Consider the following 15,476-nt stretch of genomic DNA (forward strand, 5'->3'; position numbering starts at 1 on the left):
GAGGTTAGTGGGGACTTGGGGTTAGGGGTGTTAGGGGATAGTAGGGATTTGGGGTTATTGGTTAGTGGGGATTTGGGGTTAGGGGGGTTGGAGGTTAGTGGGGATTTGGGGTTGGGGGGGTAAATGGAATAGTCTGGATTTGGGGTTAGAGGTGGTTAGTGGGGATTTGGGATTAGGGGGGTTAGGGGTTAGCGGGGATGTGGGGTTGGGGGGTAAAGGTGTTATTGGGGATTAGGGGGTTAGTGGGGATTTGGGGTTAGGGGCGGTTAGAGGTTAGTGGGGATTTGGGGTTAGTGGGGTTAGAGGTTAGTGGGGACTTGGGGTTAGGGGTGTTAGGGGATAGTAGGGATTTTGGATTAGGGGTTAGAGGTTAGTGGGTACTTGGGGTTAGTCGGGTTAGAGGTTAGTGGGGATTTGGGGTTAGGGGGGATTTGGGGCTGGGGGGTTAGAGGTTATTGGGGATTTTGGGTTAGGGGGGTTAGAGGGGATTTGGGGTTAGGGGGGTAAAGGGGGGTTAGGGTTTAGTTGCGATTTGGGATTAGGATATGTATGTTTTTTATCCCCAGACATGACCACAAATGAAAGAAATACTTAACACAGCATGCAAAATTGTCAGCAAAGTGTATTATATTTTTTTATGCAATAGTCTCAAATTGCCATGACACTTGACCTGCTGTAGACATGAAGTAGTCAGTGAAAACCTCACAAATGTTGGCACCACTGGTATTGCCTCTAGTTATGCACCATTGTGCCCCTTCCAAATTGTGCATCAATGAATCTTCAAACAGGTAGTCATCTCAAGCTCATACAAAATTGTGGAGAACACATGTTGCTTTGACGGCAGCAATAGCATTGTCCATGGTTTGGCCCATAGGGGTATGCAGCAACTTGTTTGAAAGTATCCCGAATGCACACTCCGCAACGCGTAGTGCCCTCAGATGATAATTAAATATCCTCTTCTCTACAGTAAGTGAGCAATTGGCATAAGGTTTAAGAAGGTGCTCAGAGATAAAGAAGGCCTCGTAACCAATGAAAACACATGGTAGGGATGGCTGACTTGTGTCCGAAAGTGGACAGTCATTTGGAAGGTCTAGAGTATTGTTACAAAGCATTTGCCCAAACGTTGAATGGGAAAAATTACTTGAGTCTGAGCTGCTGCCGTATGAACCAATGTCAATATATGTAAAAGAATAATTTGCATCAGCCACTGCCAGCAGGACAAACGAGAAACATTTCTTGTAGTTGAAGTATATGGTGCCACTAGCAACTGGATTCACTTTACGAATGTGTTTGCCAAATACTGCACCCACACAATTAGGAAAGTTGCAGCGCTCCCAAAAAAGCTGTGCTAGATTGGCCCATTCTTCTTTTGTTGTTTTTTTCAAAACCAGATCTTTCAAGATATCCCAGATGAATCTGCATGTTTGATGGACAATTGTGGTCACAGTTGATTTCCCCAGCTTGAATTCATAGCGTAGGCTGGCTAAAGAATTACCAGTAGCTAGGTAAATGAAAGGAAAGAGACAAATAATTATTTATGTATTTTATGTTTTTCAGTAACTGACATACATACAAGGTGGCATAGTGTGAGGGATACATACAGGAAGTATCTCAGAGAAGAACGTGAGACAAGAAGTTGAGCAGCGGCCACAAATAAACATTCCTATGTGTTTGCCAGCAACCTAGACTTCCTAAAGCCGATCCTGGAATTGAGGAGGTAGGCTAGCATCTATCAGATTTATGTACAGTATGTTAATCTAAATAACCCACTGAGTTACTTAAAAAAAAATTATATTACTGCACACAGTCACGTTGGGAGGACGAGGTGGAAGGGGAAGGTTATGAAGAAGGGGAAGAGGAAGCAATAGCATGTACCAACGCTGAAGACTTATCTATGAAGCTGCATGTTCTTGATGAAACTACATCATCTATTCCACATGTTCCGGAACCTGAAGAGACTGAGGCTTCCACTCCAACCAGTTAAAGGTCTAGTGCAAGGTCTATTTCCCGCAGCAGACATTCTGCCTCTAGATCTCAAGCTGTCCACACACATTATTTGCACTCAGTTTGGTGCCCCTTTTGAAGGAGGTTTTACCAGAATGATACTTTGAGATGCGTATAGCAGTCCAACAGTGTATCCACTCTTTCAGTTTCCCCCGCCAGCTCAGAATCCAAACAGAGGTAGCATCATGTGCCCCACCATAATTCCCATTTCTTCTGCCCCCAAAACAACCCCACAAACATACACTTCCACTTGTGATTTCCCCACTAGTATTTATGAAACTCCTAGTTCTAGATACCTTATCCCATCCCTTCACCCATTCCATCCGTAATTGCCCCCCCCCCCCAAGAAGACCTCCTGAAATGCCATCAACTTGTTACCAATTGCCCCCCCCAATAGATCACCCTAACTATACACACCATTTCATTCCACTTCAATCCAATATCTCCCTCTCAGAAGACCAACTCAACTACACGCACAACTGTATCCAACCTATCCTTAATGGCCCCCCCCCAAGCAAACCTCCTGAACAAGCAACAAATTTTCCAAGGTATCCCCCCACAAGCAGATTCCCTGACAAACCACTGCCTTTCACATATGACCAATATCCCCCTCCCCCCCGTTCCCCCAGCAAACCTCCTGAAATCAATACAGCGCTTCCTATAAGTTCTGAACAATATTCCTCCATCCACCATCTACACATCTTTGCAGTCCCTAATCACAGCTCTACCTCAGCCTTCGCCCCAGGCCACAACATCCCAGCACTTGAGGAACATGTGGAAAAAACGTATCAGAATTTGCAGATCTTTGCCTTGATAACAGCACCTACCTGTTCTGAATTCTTTATAATTTTTACAATGTTATGGCATTTTTTGGCCAATTTTGCACTACGTTCTGTTAGTTTGTGCTTTGGAAAAGATGGGAGAGACTCTCCCTGTAACATATATACTTACCTGTTGACTGTCATGCGTGTGTAATTGAAGAACTTCTCTTCATGTGCATGGAGGTCTTGATACATTACCCTGAACTGTCCATGCTCCTCCCTGTTTACTATAACTGGATGGACCCAGTATCTTCACCTTCTCCTCATCCTTCTCCTATTTTTCTTCCTTTCTATCAAGATTGCTGCAGTAGCAATGGCAACTGCTGCCATTACCAAGGGCATGAAACATGCCATTACCAAGGGCATGAAACATGCTGAGCAACACACCAAAACAACACACCACCACACTACTCTCTACATAAAAACAAAAGTGTACAGGTAGTCAACACCTTTTCTTTATGTCAGAAATGATTCTATTGCTATTGGCCAGAGCAAAAATCGCAACTGTGTGTCATTTGCATGAAAATCACATTAGTGTGAACTTAGACTCGCTTTGGAATCTCATTACATTCACAGCTGTCCAGTACAAACCGCACCGAAAATTTGCACTGTACTTGCACAAAAAAATGCATAAAATTTCCAAGGAATCGCACCTCATATGTGTGAAACTAGGCTGAAGGACCATTATATTGTTTTGATTTAAGGACTGTCACATTCTTTGATGGGATTGCGCTGCTTCATGAAGAACATTATACATTTTCTTGAAGTGTGATGAAAATCACTAATTGATGTGTCAGCAACAATCACTTTTTATTTTATTTTCTAGTTTTATTTTATTTTTCTTACGTTTATTTTTTATTTTTCATGCGTTTATGAGCTTTTATTATTACCTGTGCACATTGTTTACATTGTTTTTATGTTGCATGTTCCATCCATTTTTAGGGTGGAACTTGTAACATGTTCCAGCTTCTGCACCTTCTCTCCCCGATCCTCCAGTCACCCTAAAACCTCGCTGATGAGTTGTTCCTAGCGAAGTTTCAAGCAAAGCTAATTTGATTACATTAAAAAACAAAGTTCAATTATATTTACTGCCTTCTTAACCACTTGCCGACCAGCCACAGTGTATATACTGTGACAGGGCAGCACCGCTGTGCTAAACGACGTTTTAAAACGTCATGTAGCAAAACAGGTAGGGGGCGCACGCGAGGCCGATCGCGGCCACGGGTGTCAGTCACCAGGTCCCGGACGGTCATTACCCACCAGGTCCCAGCAATTGCCGGCAAACAGTGACACAGAGCACAGCTGCATTGTTTACAATGCAGCTCTGCTCCCTGTCAGCTCCTAACACAATGATCCTGAGAGCGGAGTTTAGCTCTCGGGATCAGTGTGTTCCTGTGAAGTACACACCCCCCGCCCACTAGTAAAACACTCCCCTCACACAGTTAACCCTTTGATTGCCTAAAAATGTTAACCCCTTCCTCCCCAGTGCCATTAGTACAGTGTCAATTTTTTTTTTTTGCACTGATCACGGTATTGGTGTCACTGGGGATGTCAGTGACCCCAAGTCAGTTCCCCCCAGTGTCAAAATGTCCGCAGCAGTCCCGCCATAAGTCGCTGATCACTGTCATAAACTGCTGATCACCGCCATAAGTTGCTGATCGCCGCCATTATTAGTATAAAAAAAAAAATTCCAGTATCTTTCCCGACATTTGTAGACGCTATAACTTTCATGTAAACCAATTAATTTACACGTATTGTTATTTTTTTTTTAGCAAAGAGATGTCGCAGAATACATTTTGGCTGAAATTTATAACAATATTTATGGCAAAATACTCACTATGCTTCTTTTTAAATTCCTTGGGATGACTTTCCAGAAAGGGGTCATTTGGGGGGGTTGGTGCTATCCTGGCATGTCAGGGCCTTTCGAAACTGTGATAGGTAGTGAGGAAGTGTAATGAGGAAGTTACGCACCTTCAGGCTTTCAAAGTGGTCATTGGATTTCAGGCTCCTGTATGTGGCTAGGGTCCCAAAAAGTCTTATACATGTGGTATCCCCATACTCGGTAGAAGTAGCAGAATGTATTTTGGGGTGTAATTCCACATATTCCCATGGCTTGTGCAAGAAATAAATCATTTAAATGACAACTTTGTGTAAAAAAAAAATAACAAAATGTTTTTGTCATTTTCCAGAAACTTGTGGAAAAAAAATAAATCTTCCATGGACTCAATATGCCTCTCAGCATATAGCTTAGGGTGTCTACTTTCCGAAAAGGGGTCATTTGAGGGTGTTTGTACTGTCCTGGTATTTTAGCAGCTCAAGAAATGTGATGGGCAGTCAGAAAGTAAGAGCTGTGTAAATTCCATTATCTATACCATAGTTTGTAGACGCTATAACTTTCACACGAAGCAATAAATATACACTTACTGGGATCTTTTTAACCAAAAACATGTAGCAGAATACATTTTGGCATACATTTATAACTAACTTTGAGTTTACTATATATTTTTTATAGCTGAAAGTAAATAATATCGTTTTTCTTCAAAATTTATGACAAAAATTTTGTTTTTTTGGATATTGTTTATGACTGCAATGAGAAAATATTATAGTTTTTAAAAAAACATTTTTCTTCAAAATTTTTCTGTTTATAGCTCCAAAAATAAAAAGTGCATAGGTGATCAAATACCACCAAAAGAAAGCTCTATTTGTGTGAAAAAAGGACATAAATTTCATTTATGTACCATATTGCATGACCGCGCAATTGTCTGTTAAAATAGCACAGCGCTGTATAGCAAAAAAAAAGGCGTAAATTGCAGTATCTATACCATAGTTTGTAGACGCTATAACTTTCACACAAAGCAATCAATATACATTGATTGTATGTATACAAATGTATACATTTTGGCATACATTTATAACTAACTTTGAGTTTACTATATATTTTTAATAGCTGAAAGTAAATAATATTGTTTTTCTTCACAATTTTTGGTGTTTTTTTTTTATAGCGTGAAAAATAAAAAGTGCACAGGTGATCAAATACCACCAAAAGAAATCTCTATTTGTGTGAAAAAAAGGCCGTAAATTTTGTTTGGGTGCAGCATTGCATGACCGCGCAATTATCAGTTGAATTAGTGCAGCGCCGAGTACCAAAAAGAGGCCTGGTAAGGAAGGGGGGTAATTCCTCAGGAAGGCAAGTGGTTAATGTAAAGTGTAGGAAGAATCCAAAGGCCGTTGTGAAATATTTTCCTAATGAAAGGTAGACAAGCCTAGGAGCTTAGTAGCAGAGATCTAGTCACCAGAGAGGCTGGGGAATTATATTCTCCTTTAAAGCAGAACTATTCTGAATTTGTGAATGAAATATAGTGTACTTTCATGCACACTTGTAAAACTATGTCTCTAGCTTTTCAGAAGTTTAAATTAAATTTAATAGATCCATACTTCCTACAGAATCTCTTCTCTATCCCTTCTAAGCTGCTGTATCAATTTCTAAATGATAAAACAAATCATTCACCACTCTTGAGGAAGCCAATGTGACAAAATATATTGGAAGAAGCACCAGCACAATGAAATCATTATGTGGAGAAGTATGAGCACAAGTGTGGAGTTCAAGCAATGTACACCATTTAGCCAACAATAATCCACCCATATATCCTTCATGCTGGGACAGCACTAAAAATGTGAGATTTATGATGGTTTTAAAATCCATTTTTTAATAGATAGTTTGCACTGTGATCATTTTCCAATCTCTTGTGATATAATTGATTTATACATATTGCTGAGATCTGATAAATGGGATTGAGGTGTGGAGGGAAGTTCCAGTGATTCACAGAAAGTCATAAGTGCTGTTAGACCCACTTAATTACATAGGGGTCAACAGTATCTAGCGAGTTGATTTCCAAAAGGGGTTGGAGTGTGGCTAGGTTGAGGTGATGACAAAATGGGAGATTTTTGGAGATTATTTTCATATAAAGGTTGTGATCATCTTTATATAAAGGTTGCTTCACTATTTTGAGGATTGGTTATTTATATATTCCTTGCCATTTACTATGGATTTGCAGCTGTTTCACTGGATTGAAGAATAACCATTCATACTTTATTGAACTTTATTGTGGACTTTTTCATTGTGAATGTTTTTTGGTACAGTTATGCACTTTTTAATACTGTATGTATATGTATATATACACACACACATATATTTGTCAATTTACAGTTTTAATGACTTGATAAGTATTTTGGGTCATATTGTTCATATTTTATATTAAATATATATATATATATATATATATATTTTTTTTTAATTATAGAGGCAAAGTTGTATTATATATAGCATCAGGGTTCTATTCACGGGTCGTATAATTTTTATGCAGCGGGATTGATTAGTGAGAAGAAACAGATAAGGGTGAAAGGGATGCCTTTGGATTCTTAGGATTCTCTATGTTCCAATTCGTCTGACTGCACAGCCCAGAGGATGTAGGCTCACACCTTTGTGTTTTCCATTATGCTCTTAAATGTGATACTAATGGTAGGGACCATCACTGCCCAGAACAATGTGGCCCTACCCCATGTCTTACATTTTCATATGAGTGACAGAAACATTTAAAATGATTGAAAAGTGACCAGTAAAAGATCAGGAAAAAGGAAGGATTAGAGTGGAGATAGAACAACCCTATTACACAACTGGTTCCAGGCATAAAATAGGCACTATTCACTCATTGTAAAACACCTGTCACTACAAGGACACACAGAAAACAGTTGTATTTTGTGTATCACATTCACATTGCAGACATGCTGCATTTTATTGCATTTTATTGCAGCACACTGTTCAGGATCGCATTTCACTGTACAGCAGCACAGCACATCATGCTGCTGTACAGCATCATGAATTAAGTGTATGCACTGTACACTTCATATGAAGTTCATCCAAAACAAAGGGAGCTGTGTGATGCACTGAATCATGCACCACATTGCCCCCTAGCACAGTCGGGGCCAGGCAGCTGCCAGACAAGTGTCCTGTGTGAACCCAGCCGGAAAAGATTTGGTGCAGAGAACGTCCTGTGGGGAAATGATTACATCATTTCCCTCAAACAGTGGTAACACCTTCATTACTTTCCTAAAGCTGAGGTAGAGAATAGACAAGATGGAACATGGATAATGTGAAATATTGATAATGAAAAAAGTAACAGATTTACAAACATGCATAACCTTTAACTTGCAATTTGAGTGTTTGCATTCTGATAAAAATACACTTTAGTTGTGCTTTAAAATTTAAGTGCTTCTAAATGCTGAAGGGTTTTTTTACCTTAATGCATTCTTTGCATTGAAGTAAAAAAAACTTCTGAGTGCAGATCAAGCTCCCTTTATACTTTCCTGAGCTCGATCTCATACCAGTGATGTGCAGGAGAGCAGCAGCTCTCTAGGCCCTCTCCCTCCTCATAGGCTCAGAGACAGAAGTGAGATCCATTGACTTCCCCTGCCTTCGTTCACAGCCAGTGAGGAGGTAGGTGTGTCAATGGACATACAGAGCTGGCTCAGGAGGCTACAAATGTAGTAAAACTTGGGTAGCTTGCTCTGATTAACTAAAGTAAAAAAGTACATAGAGAATTTAGTGAAGATAAAAACAAATTGCCATGCTCCAAACAGCTTGCTTCCAGGCATAGATGACCCTGTCTTGAAGGGGTAAGAGAACATAAATCTTGGAGTTTATTAAAATTATTTCATGGTTTATTTCTATGTTAATGTTAGATGTTTTCTTCCTAATCATCATAATTATTTCGAGTTAGAACTGTAATATTACAATGAGGTTAAAAAAAAGAAATAATAATGTCTCTTCTCTGATTTTAATTAGCCTGTGTTGTCATTCCACTTGTAAAATAAATAAAAAAATATTGGAAGTTTTTTCCCCCTGGATTTCCTCCTGTAGTAATGATTGGGCACCAACATGTACATATTTGCTCTAAATTAGGGTATATTTAGCTTTGCCATGTTTGCATTTACACAGTTGTGTTAATGTCTGTGGATCACTTGGTACACTTTACATGCTAAATATGTGGAGATCTAAAAACAAAACCTAAATAGAGATATTATAAAAATAATTGTTTTACAGTGCTTAAAATCAAATACTGTGTATTAGATCTCCTTCATATGGGAATTTAAGTGGAGCTCTTGGCAGGAGGTCTTGCTCCTGAAAACACCTCAGTTTACTCAATTAGAGTTTACTTAATTAGATGAGGATCAAAAAGGATGTAAAAAAAGATGGATGTTCTTTCTTTGTCTTCCTGTTGAACTACTTTCCCAGTGGGAAAGCATTCCATCCTAACAAAACTGGTGCTTGTTGCTACAACACCAGGTTAAAAATGCCTGTCCATTGAGCTTAACCAATAAACTAAAAAAAAAATTAAAACCTTGCATGCTTAGACCTTAAACCTACAATTGATCCAAAGGAAGGAAAAAAGGGTCAAAAACAATATAAATAACAATGTAATAATCAATACAATTTGCTGGAACCGGAAAAAAAACTTTGTATTTCATCATTGAATACAGGACTTCCTCTTATTGGTAGAGGTCGAGAGGTGGGCAGATGATATCATGATCTCCAGAAACATGAGTTAGGTTTTAACCAATTTTGGCCACCCACCTCATTGTACTATGGATTGGTGGCAACTACAGGACCAGTGATACAGGGTGTTATACCCATGGCATGCGTGAGCAATATATCATTTAAGTGACAACATTGTGTAAAAAAAAAATTGTCATGTTCTAAAAATTTGTGGCACAAAATAAAATGTTCCATGGACTCAACATGTCTCTCAGCAAATTCCTTGGGGTGTCTACTTTCCAAAAAGGAATCATTTGGGTTTTTTTTTTGTACTGCCCTGGCATTTTAGCACCTCAAGAAATGTGATAGGTAGTCAGAAAGTAAAAGCTGCCTAAATTCCAATATATATACCATAGTTTGTAGACAATATAACTTTCACACAAACCAATTAATATACATGTATTGGGATTTTTTTTCCAAACACATGTAGCAGAGTACATTTTGGCCTAAATTTATGACTAATTTTGAGTTTACTAGATATTTTTTATAACCGAAAATAAAAAATATATTTTTTTTCTGAATTTTCTATCTTTTTCATTTATATCACAAAAAATAAAAAACCCATTGGTGATCAAATACCACCAAAAGGAAGCTCTATTTAGTGCAGTGCCAAATAGCAAAAAATGGCCTGGTCATTAAGGGGGGTAAATCTTTTGGAGGGCAAGTGGTTAAGTATTGATAGCCAGATTTCATTTGTACATTAAAAGACACATCCAGCTATTTTCTGAAGCAACAAATTGTGTTTAAATTAAAGAGGTAGAACATGTTCACTTTGTAAAGTCAAAAACATGAATTTCTGTTGAGTTCAATCCTGTACAAGCAAAAATCTTTTTTTCCATTTTTTATTTCACTTACACATGTTTGAGTGCTCTGTACAAAGTGACTTTCCTCTTAGCTTCACCTCATTCACTAAGCTCTGTAAAAATGAACATTGCAAAGGAAACATGCTTTGTACCTTTAATAAACTAACCCCACTGAGTTGACTAGCACAAACTCCTGTGAAAGACGTCTCCACGTTTTCACAGTTATTGCCATAAAGAACCCTTTTTCCTTTACATGCTACACTTGTCTTTTGCAATTACCCTAAAATGAACAACTTTGCACTAGGTTTATTATATGGACCTTTTTTGAATGTATTTACACAAATCAGTTCATCAAATCTTTCTCATAACTGTTGTCATCTTTATTAGTTTTGTTGCCCTTCTCTGCATTTTCTGCAGTTCTGCAATCTATCAAGAAATGCATGGAGTGTATAAAAGGTGAAAACGAATGGTGAGGTGAAAAGGAAATGAAAGGTGTAAAAAGGTGTCAGATCCAATATTGCACAAATATCAGCTAAATGTTAGAAGTACTAATCCAGATTTTTAAGGCATCTCAAGAAGAAAAATGATAGATAGATAGATAGATAGATAGATAGATAGATAGATAGACAGACAGACAGACAGACAGACAGACAGACAGACAGACAGACAGACTGACTATTATTTCCTATTAATATAAAATACAATTGACATGTAGGTAAAACCTTATAAAAATAAGGGTTCTAAAGAATGCCTATATACTCCATACTTTTACACCACTCGGACACTACGTGACAGTGGTAATAGATGCAAATGTATCAGACCTAACGTCTTCAATTCACAATCCACTTGGTGGCAAACTTAACATGTTTCACAATTATTTGCTTCATTAAGAGTAAATAATCTAGAAATCTACAATACATTCACAAACAGCAAGTAGTCTCAATGTGCATGGGGGTTGATTTATGAAAATTGGAGAGTGCAAAATCTGGTGCAGCTGTGCATGGTAACCAATCAGCTTCTAACCTCAGCTTGTTCAATGAAGCTTTGATAATAAAACTTGGAAGTTGATTGGTTTCTATGCAGAGCTGCACTCTCTTTTTCTAGTAAATCAACCCCACAGTGTACATCAAACAGCAAGAAGAATTACATATATGAGACTTTATAAACAAATGTCCTTATAAATTCAGTAACATCTTACCTCAGCATTATATACAAGACCAAGTTGAGTATGAAGTTTCAAAAAAAGGTCTCATAGGGGTTGATTTACTAAAGGCAATATACTGAGCACTGCAAGTGCATTTGCTCCAGAGGTTAGTAAATGAGGTAAAACGTCACTTTGCAAAGAATACCAAACCACATAAAAGGAAAATAAGAAAACATAATTTTGGTTGCATATGATTGGATGATAACAATCAGCAGAGCTTCCCCTCTTTTCAGAGCTTCCACTCAGGTCTAGGGCAACTACACTTGCAGTGCACAGTATATTTACCTTTAGTATCTCTACAAAGCAAATTAAGGGGGAAAGGACTCCAATAAAGTAACCATTGGCAATATAAAATATAAGCAGTCGGGTACCTACATCCTTATTTAAGAATAGCCAAACAAACCAATCCTAACAAAAAGGAAACTATAGTACTTTTAATGGTACCTCAATTCCCCGAGTAAGTATTCCAAGTAAAAATATCTAGTTAGTATAGCTATAAAAAGAATATATATATATATATGATAATAAATATTAGCCAGATATGAGTTGTGAGAGCAGGGACGGTCAAGCAAAAAAAGAATATTTAGCGTAGATATAGATATAAAGAGAGTTCCAGCCCCCTACGTTACCAGCTACACCCCTGCTCCCCACAAGTTCATATATTTGGATGACTGTAGCACACTAACACAGCCCCGTAGTAAAACACTCCCAGCACACAGTTAACCCTTTGATCACCCTCATGTTAACCCTTTCCTGACCAGTGCCATTAGTACAGAGTCAATGCTTTTTTTAGCAATGATCAATTTATTGGTTTCATTAGGTATGTCAATGACACCAAGTCAGCCCCCCCCCGTGTCCGAATGCCTGCCGCAGTCCTGCAGTCCCACTTTAAGTCGCTAATTTCCACCATAAGTCACTAATTTTTGCCATAAGTCGCTGATCATTGCCATTGTTAGTATTAAAAAAAAATTCCAATATCTATACTACCATTTGTAAACCAATTAATTTACACGTATTGGGATTTTTTTTTAGCAAAGACGTGTCGCAGAATACATTTTGGCCTACATTTATGATGAAATATGATTTTTTTAAAATTGTTTTACTGGACATGTTTAATAGCAAAAAGTCAAAAGTATTGTTTTTTTCTCACAATCGTTTTTTTTGTTTATAGCACAAAAAATAACAAAATGCACAGACAATTAAATACTACCAAAAGAAAGCTCAATTTGTGGGAAAAAAAGGACGGAAATGTCATTTGGGTTCAGTGTTGCATGACTGCTCAATTGTCAGTTAAAGTAACGCAGTGCCGTAACGCAAAAAAATTGCCTGGTCAGGAAGGGGGATAAGTTCTTAGGAGGGCAAGTGGTTAAAGAAAAAAGTGGGGGAGTATATACTATAAAAAAATATTGTAATAAATATAGCTTGGCAAATAAGAATTAGCAAACTATACCCCAAATCCTAAGTTAATGCCCATTAGTGAATTCCCTTTAAAAAATTATAGTAGAATCCTTAAGTTAAATAATGCATACAAAAGGTTAAGCTTAATTCCATAAAATATGTCATATTAAGGATCTTCATACCTATGAGACATGGTGTGCCATAGATGATGGTCATATATGCCCTGGACTCTGAGTAGCCTCTCCATGGGCTAAAGAAATGCAATAGTCAGAATGGTTATCAGCCATATGCCAAGATGGCCAGTATTTATGATGATATTTCGCACTAAATAGTGGCATTATATCAAACTGCACATGCGCATGTAATGACACCAACGTGTCTATCAATGTGTGATGATGCTATGTTCCCGCCCCATAATGGCATCATAAAAGGGCGCCATACCTGCATGCGCACTAACATATATTCACCAACTGTTGAAACAGCATTAGAACACCCCATAACATCATATTTGTTAATGGAGAAATGCCCACAAAGGCCAGTTGGCGAAATGACATCAGTGCGCATGTAGGTATGGCACCCTTTTATGATGACTATCCTCTAGCACTGTGGGATGGGAACATAGTGTCATCACGCATTGATAGATGCCATGACGTCAATATGTGCGCATAGATCCTGTGGATCCATTCTCTCCATGCAAGTCCCAGTCATATGGTGTATCATTACATTGTTCTTATGATCTACGTTCTCATCCATATTAGGTATGATAGCTGTTGTAAACCTAATGAAAATAATTTATCATGTTATTATCTGATTTATTGGTGCTGATATATTGTTTTACAATTTTAGAGTCTCTGTTAATTCATATTTCCCTGATGAAGCAGACCTTGACCCATGAAACATGTTTGAGTAAGATGTCATCAATATTGTAATCTAATACATCAAGTTAAAAACTCCTATTTGGTGTTATGTATGAGATAGCAGCTATACACTCCATATTTAATGAGCAAATTTTGATCTGTTTGTGGATGTCTTATTCTAAACGTTTTAATATTTGTATTAATAAAACTAGATATTTTTACACACATGGAATTGTGGTACCTTTAAAAGTCTTATAGTTTCCTTTTTGTTATGGTTGGTTTGTTTGCATATTTGCCTTTAGTAAATTCCCCATTGCATCTGCCCCTTCCCTCAGAAAACCACTAGAGCAACCAGGTGGCCTACAAACCCCACATAGGCCAAACCAGGACAGGACACCCTATACTCCATGGTAAAAAGAGGGGGTTATATTGTATAACACTATTAAACCAATGAGACAGTATAGTAAACTGATCTTATAGCATTAAGCCTAAAGTAAACTAAACAATAGCCACAATGCCAGGCTACAACAAATGTCAACCAAATCTTTTGTTGTCTGGCTAGTGCAGTAGTAGCACATAAAGGGGGAATAATTGGAGCCGGCTTATGCAACATTCTTTATTTTTCTATTCTTTTTTTAAAAATATATATTTTTTAAATATATTCTTCAGAATTTTTTTAACATATAAAAAAGTAATTTTAACATATATTTTTACATATATTTGTAAATGCATTCCGAAAATGTAGATTTGTATTTTTATAGACATGTAAAAATATATATTTATAGTATATTTGAAATGTATTTTCATACATACATATAAATATTTTGTATATATACAGTCATGGCCGAAATTGTTGGCACCCTTGATATTTCTCCAGGAAATCATGTATTTCTCACGAAACGTATTGCATTAACACATGTTTTGCTATACACATGTTTATTCCCTTTGTGTGTATTGGGACAAAACAAAAAAAGGGAGGAAAGAAAGCAAATTCGACATAATGTCACACAAACCTCCAAAAATGGGCTGGACAAAAGTATTGGCACCCTTTCACAACTGCGGATAAATAAGAATGTTACAAGCATGTGATGCTCCTGTAAACTCACCTGGGGCAAGTAACAGGTGTGGGCAATATAGAAATCACACCTGAAAGCAGATAAAAAGGAGAGACGTTCACTTAACCTTTGCATTGTGTGTCTGTCTGTGCCACACTAAGCATGGACAACAGAAAGAGGAGACGAGAACTGTCTGAGGACCTGAGAACCAAAATTGTGGCAAAATATCAACAATCTCAAGGTTACAAGTCCATCTCCAGAGAACTAGATTTGCCTTTGTCCACAGTGCGCAACATTATCAAGAAGTTTGCAACCCATGGCACTGTAGCTAATCTCCCTGGTCGTGGACGGATGAGGAAAATTGATGAAAGATTGCAACGCAGAATAGTCCGGATGGTGGATAAGCAGCCCCAAACATGTTCCAAAGACATTCAAGCTGTCCTGCAGGCTCAGGGAGCATCAGTGTCAGCGCGAACTATCCGTCGACATTTAAATGAAATGAAACGCTATGGCAGGAGACCCAGGAGGACCCCACTGCTGACACAGAGACATAAAAAAGCAAGACTACAGTTTGCCAAAATGTACTTGAGTAAGCCAAAAGCCTTCTGGGAAAACGTCTTGTGGACAGATGAGACCAAGATAGAGCTTTTCGGTAAAGCACATCATTCTACTGTTTACCGAAAACGGAATGAGGCCTACAAAGAACAAAACACAGTACCTACGGTAAAATATGGTGGAGGTT

At 38.0% G+C, this 15,476-nt stretch overlaps 1 protein-coding gene across 1 annotated transcript in view; it reads right to left on the reverse strand.

The window, feature by feature from the left end:
* Positions 1–635: 635 nt before the first annotated feature.
* LOC149441404 (uncharacterized) overlaps positions 636–15,476 on the reverse strand; it is a 32,656-nt gene continuing 17,815 nt past the window's right edge. The window contains 1 exon segment of the mRNA XM_089657393.1: positions 636–1,501. Coding sequence (XP_089513519.1) covers positions 636–1,501 — 866 coding nt within the window.

This window comes from Staurois parvus, unplaced genomic scaffold, assembly GCF_062004578.1.
Source record: "Staurois parvus isolate SC_StPar_1 unplaced genomic scaffold, SC_StPar_1.0 ptg000988l, whole genome shotgun sequence".
Lineage (NCBI taxonomy): Eukaryota > Metazoa > Chordata > Amphibia > Anura > Ranidae > Staurois > Staurois parvus.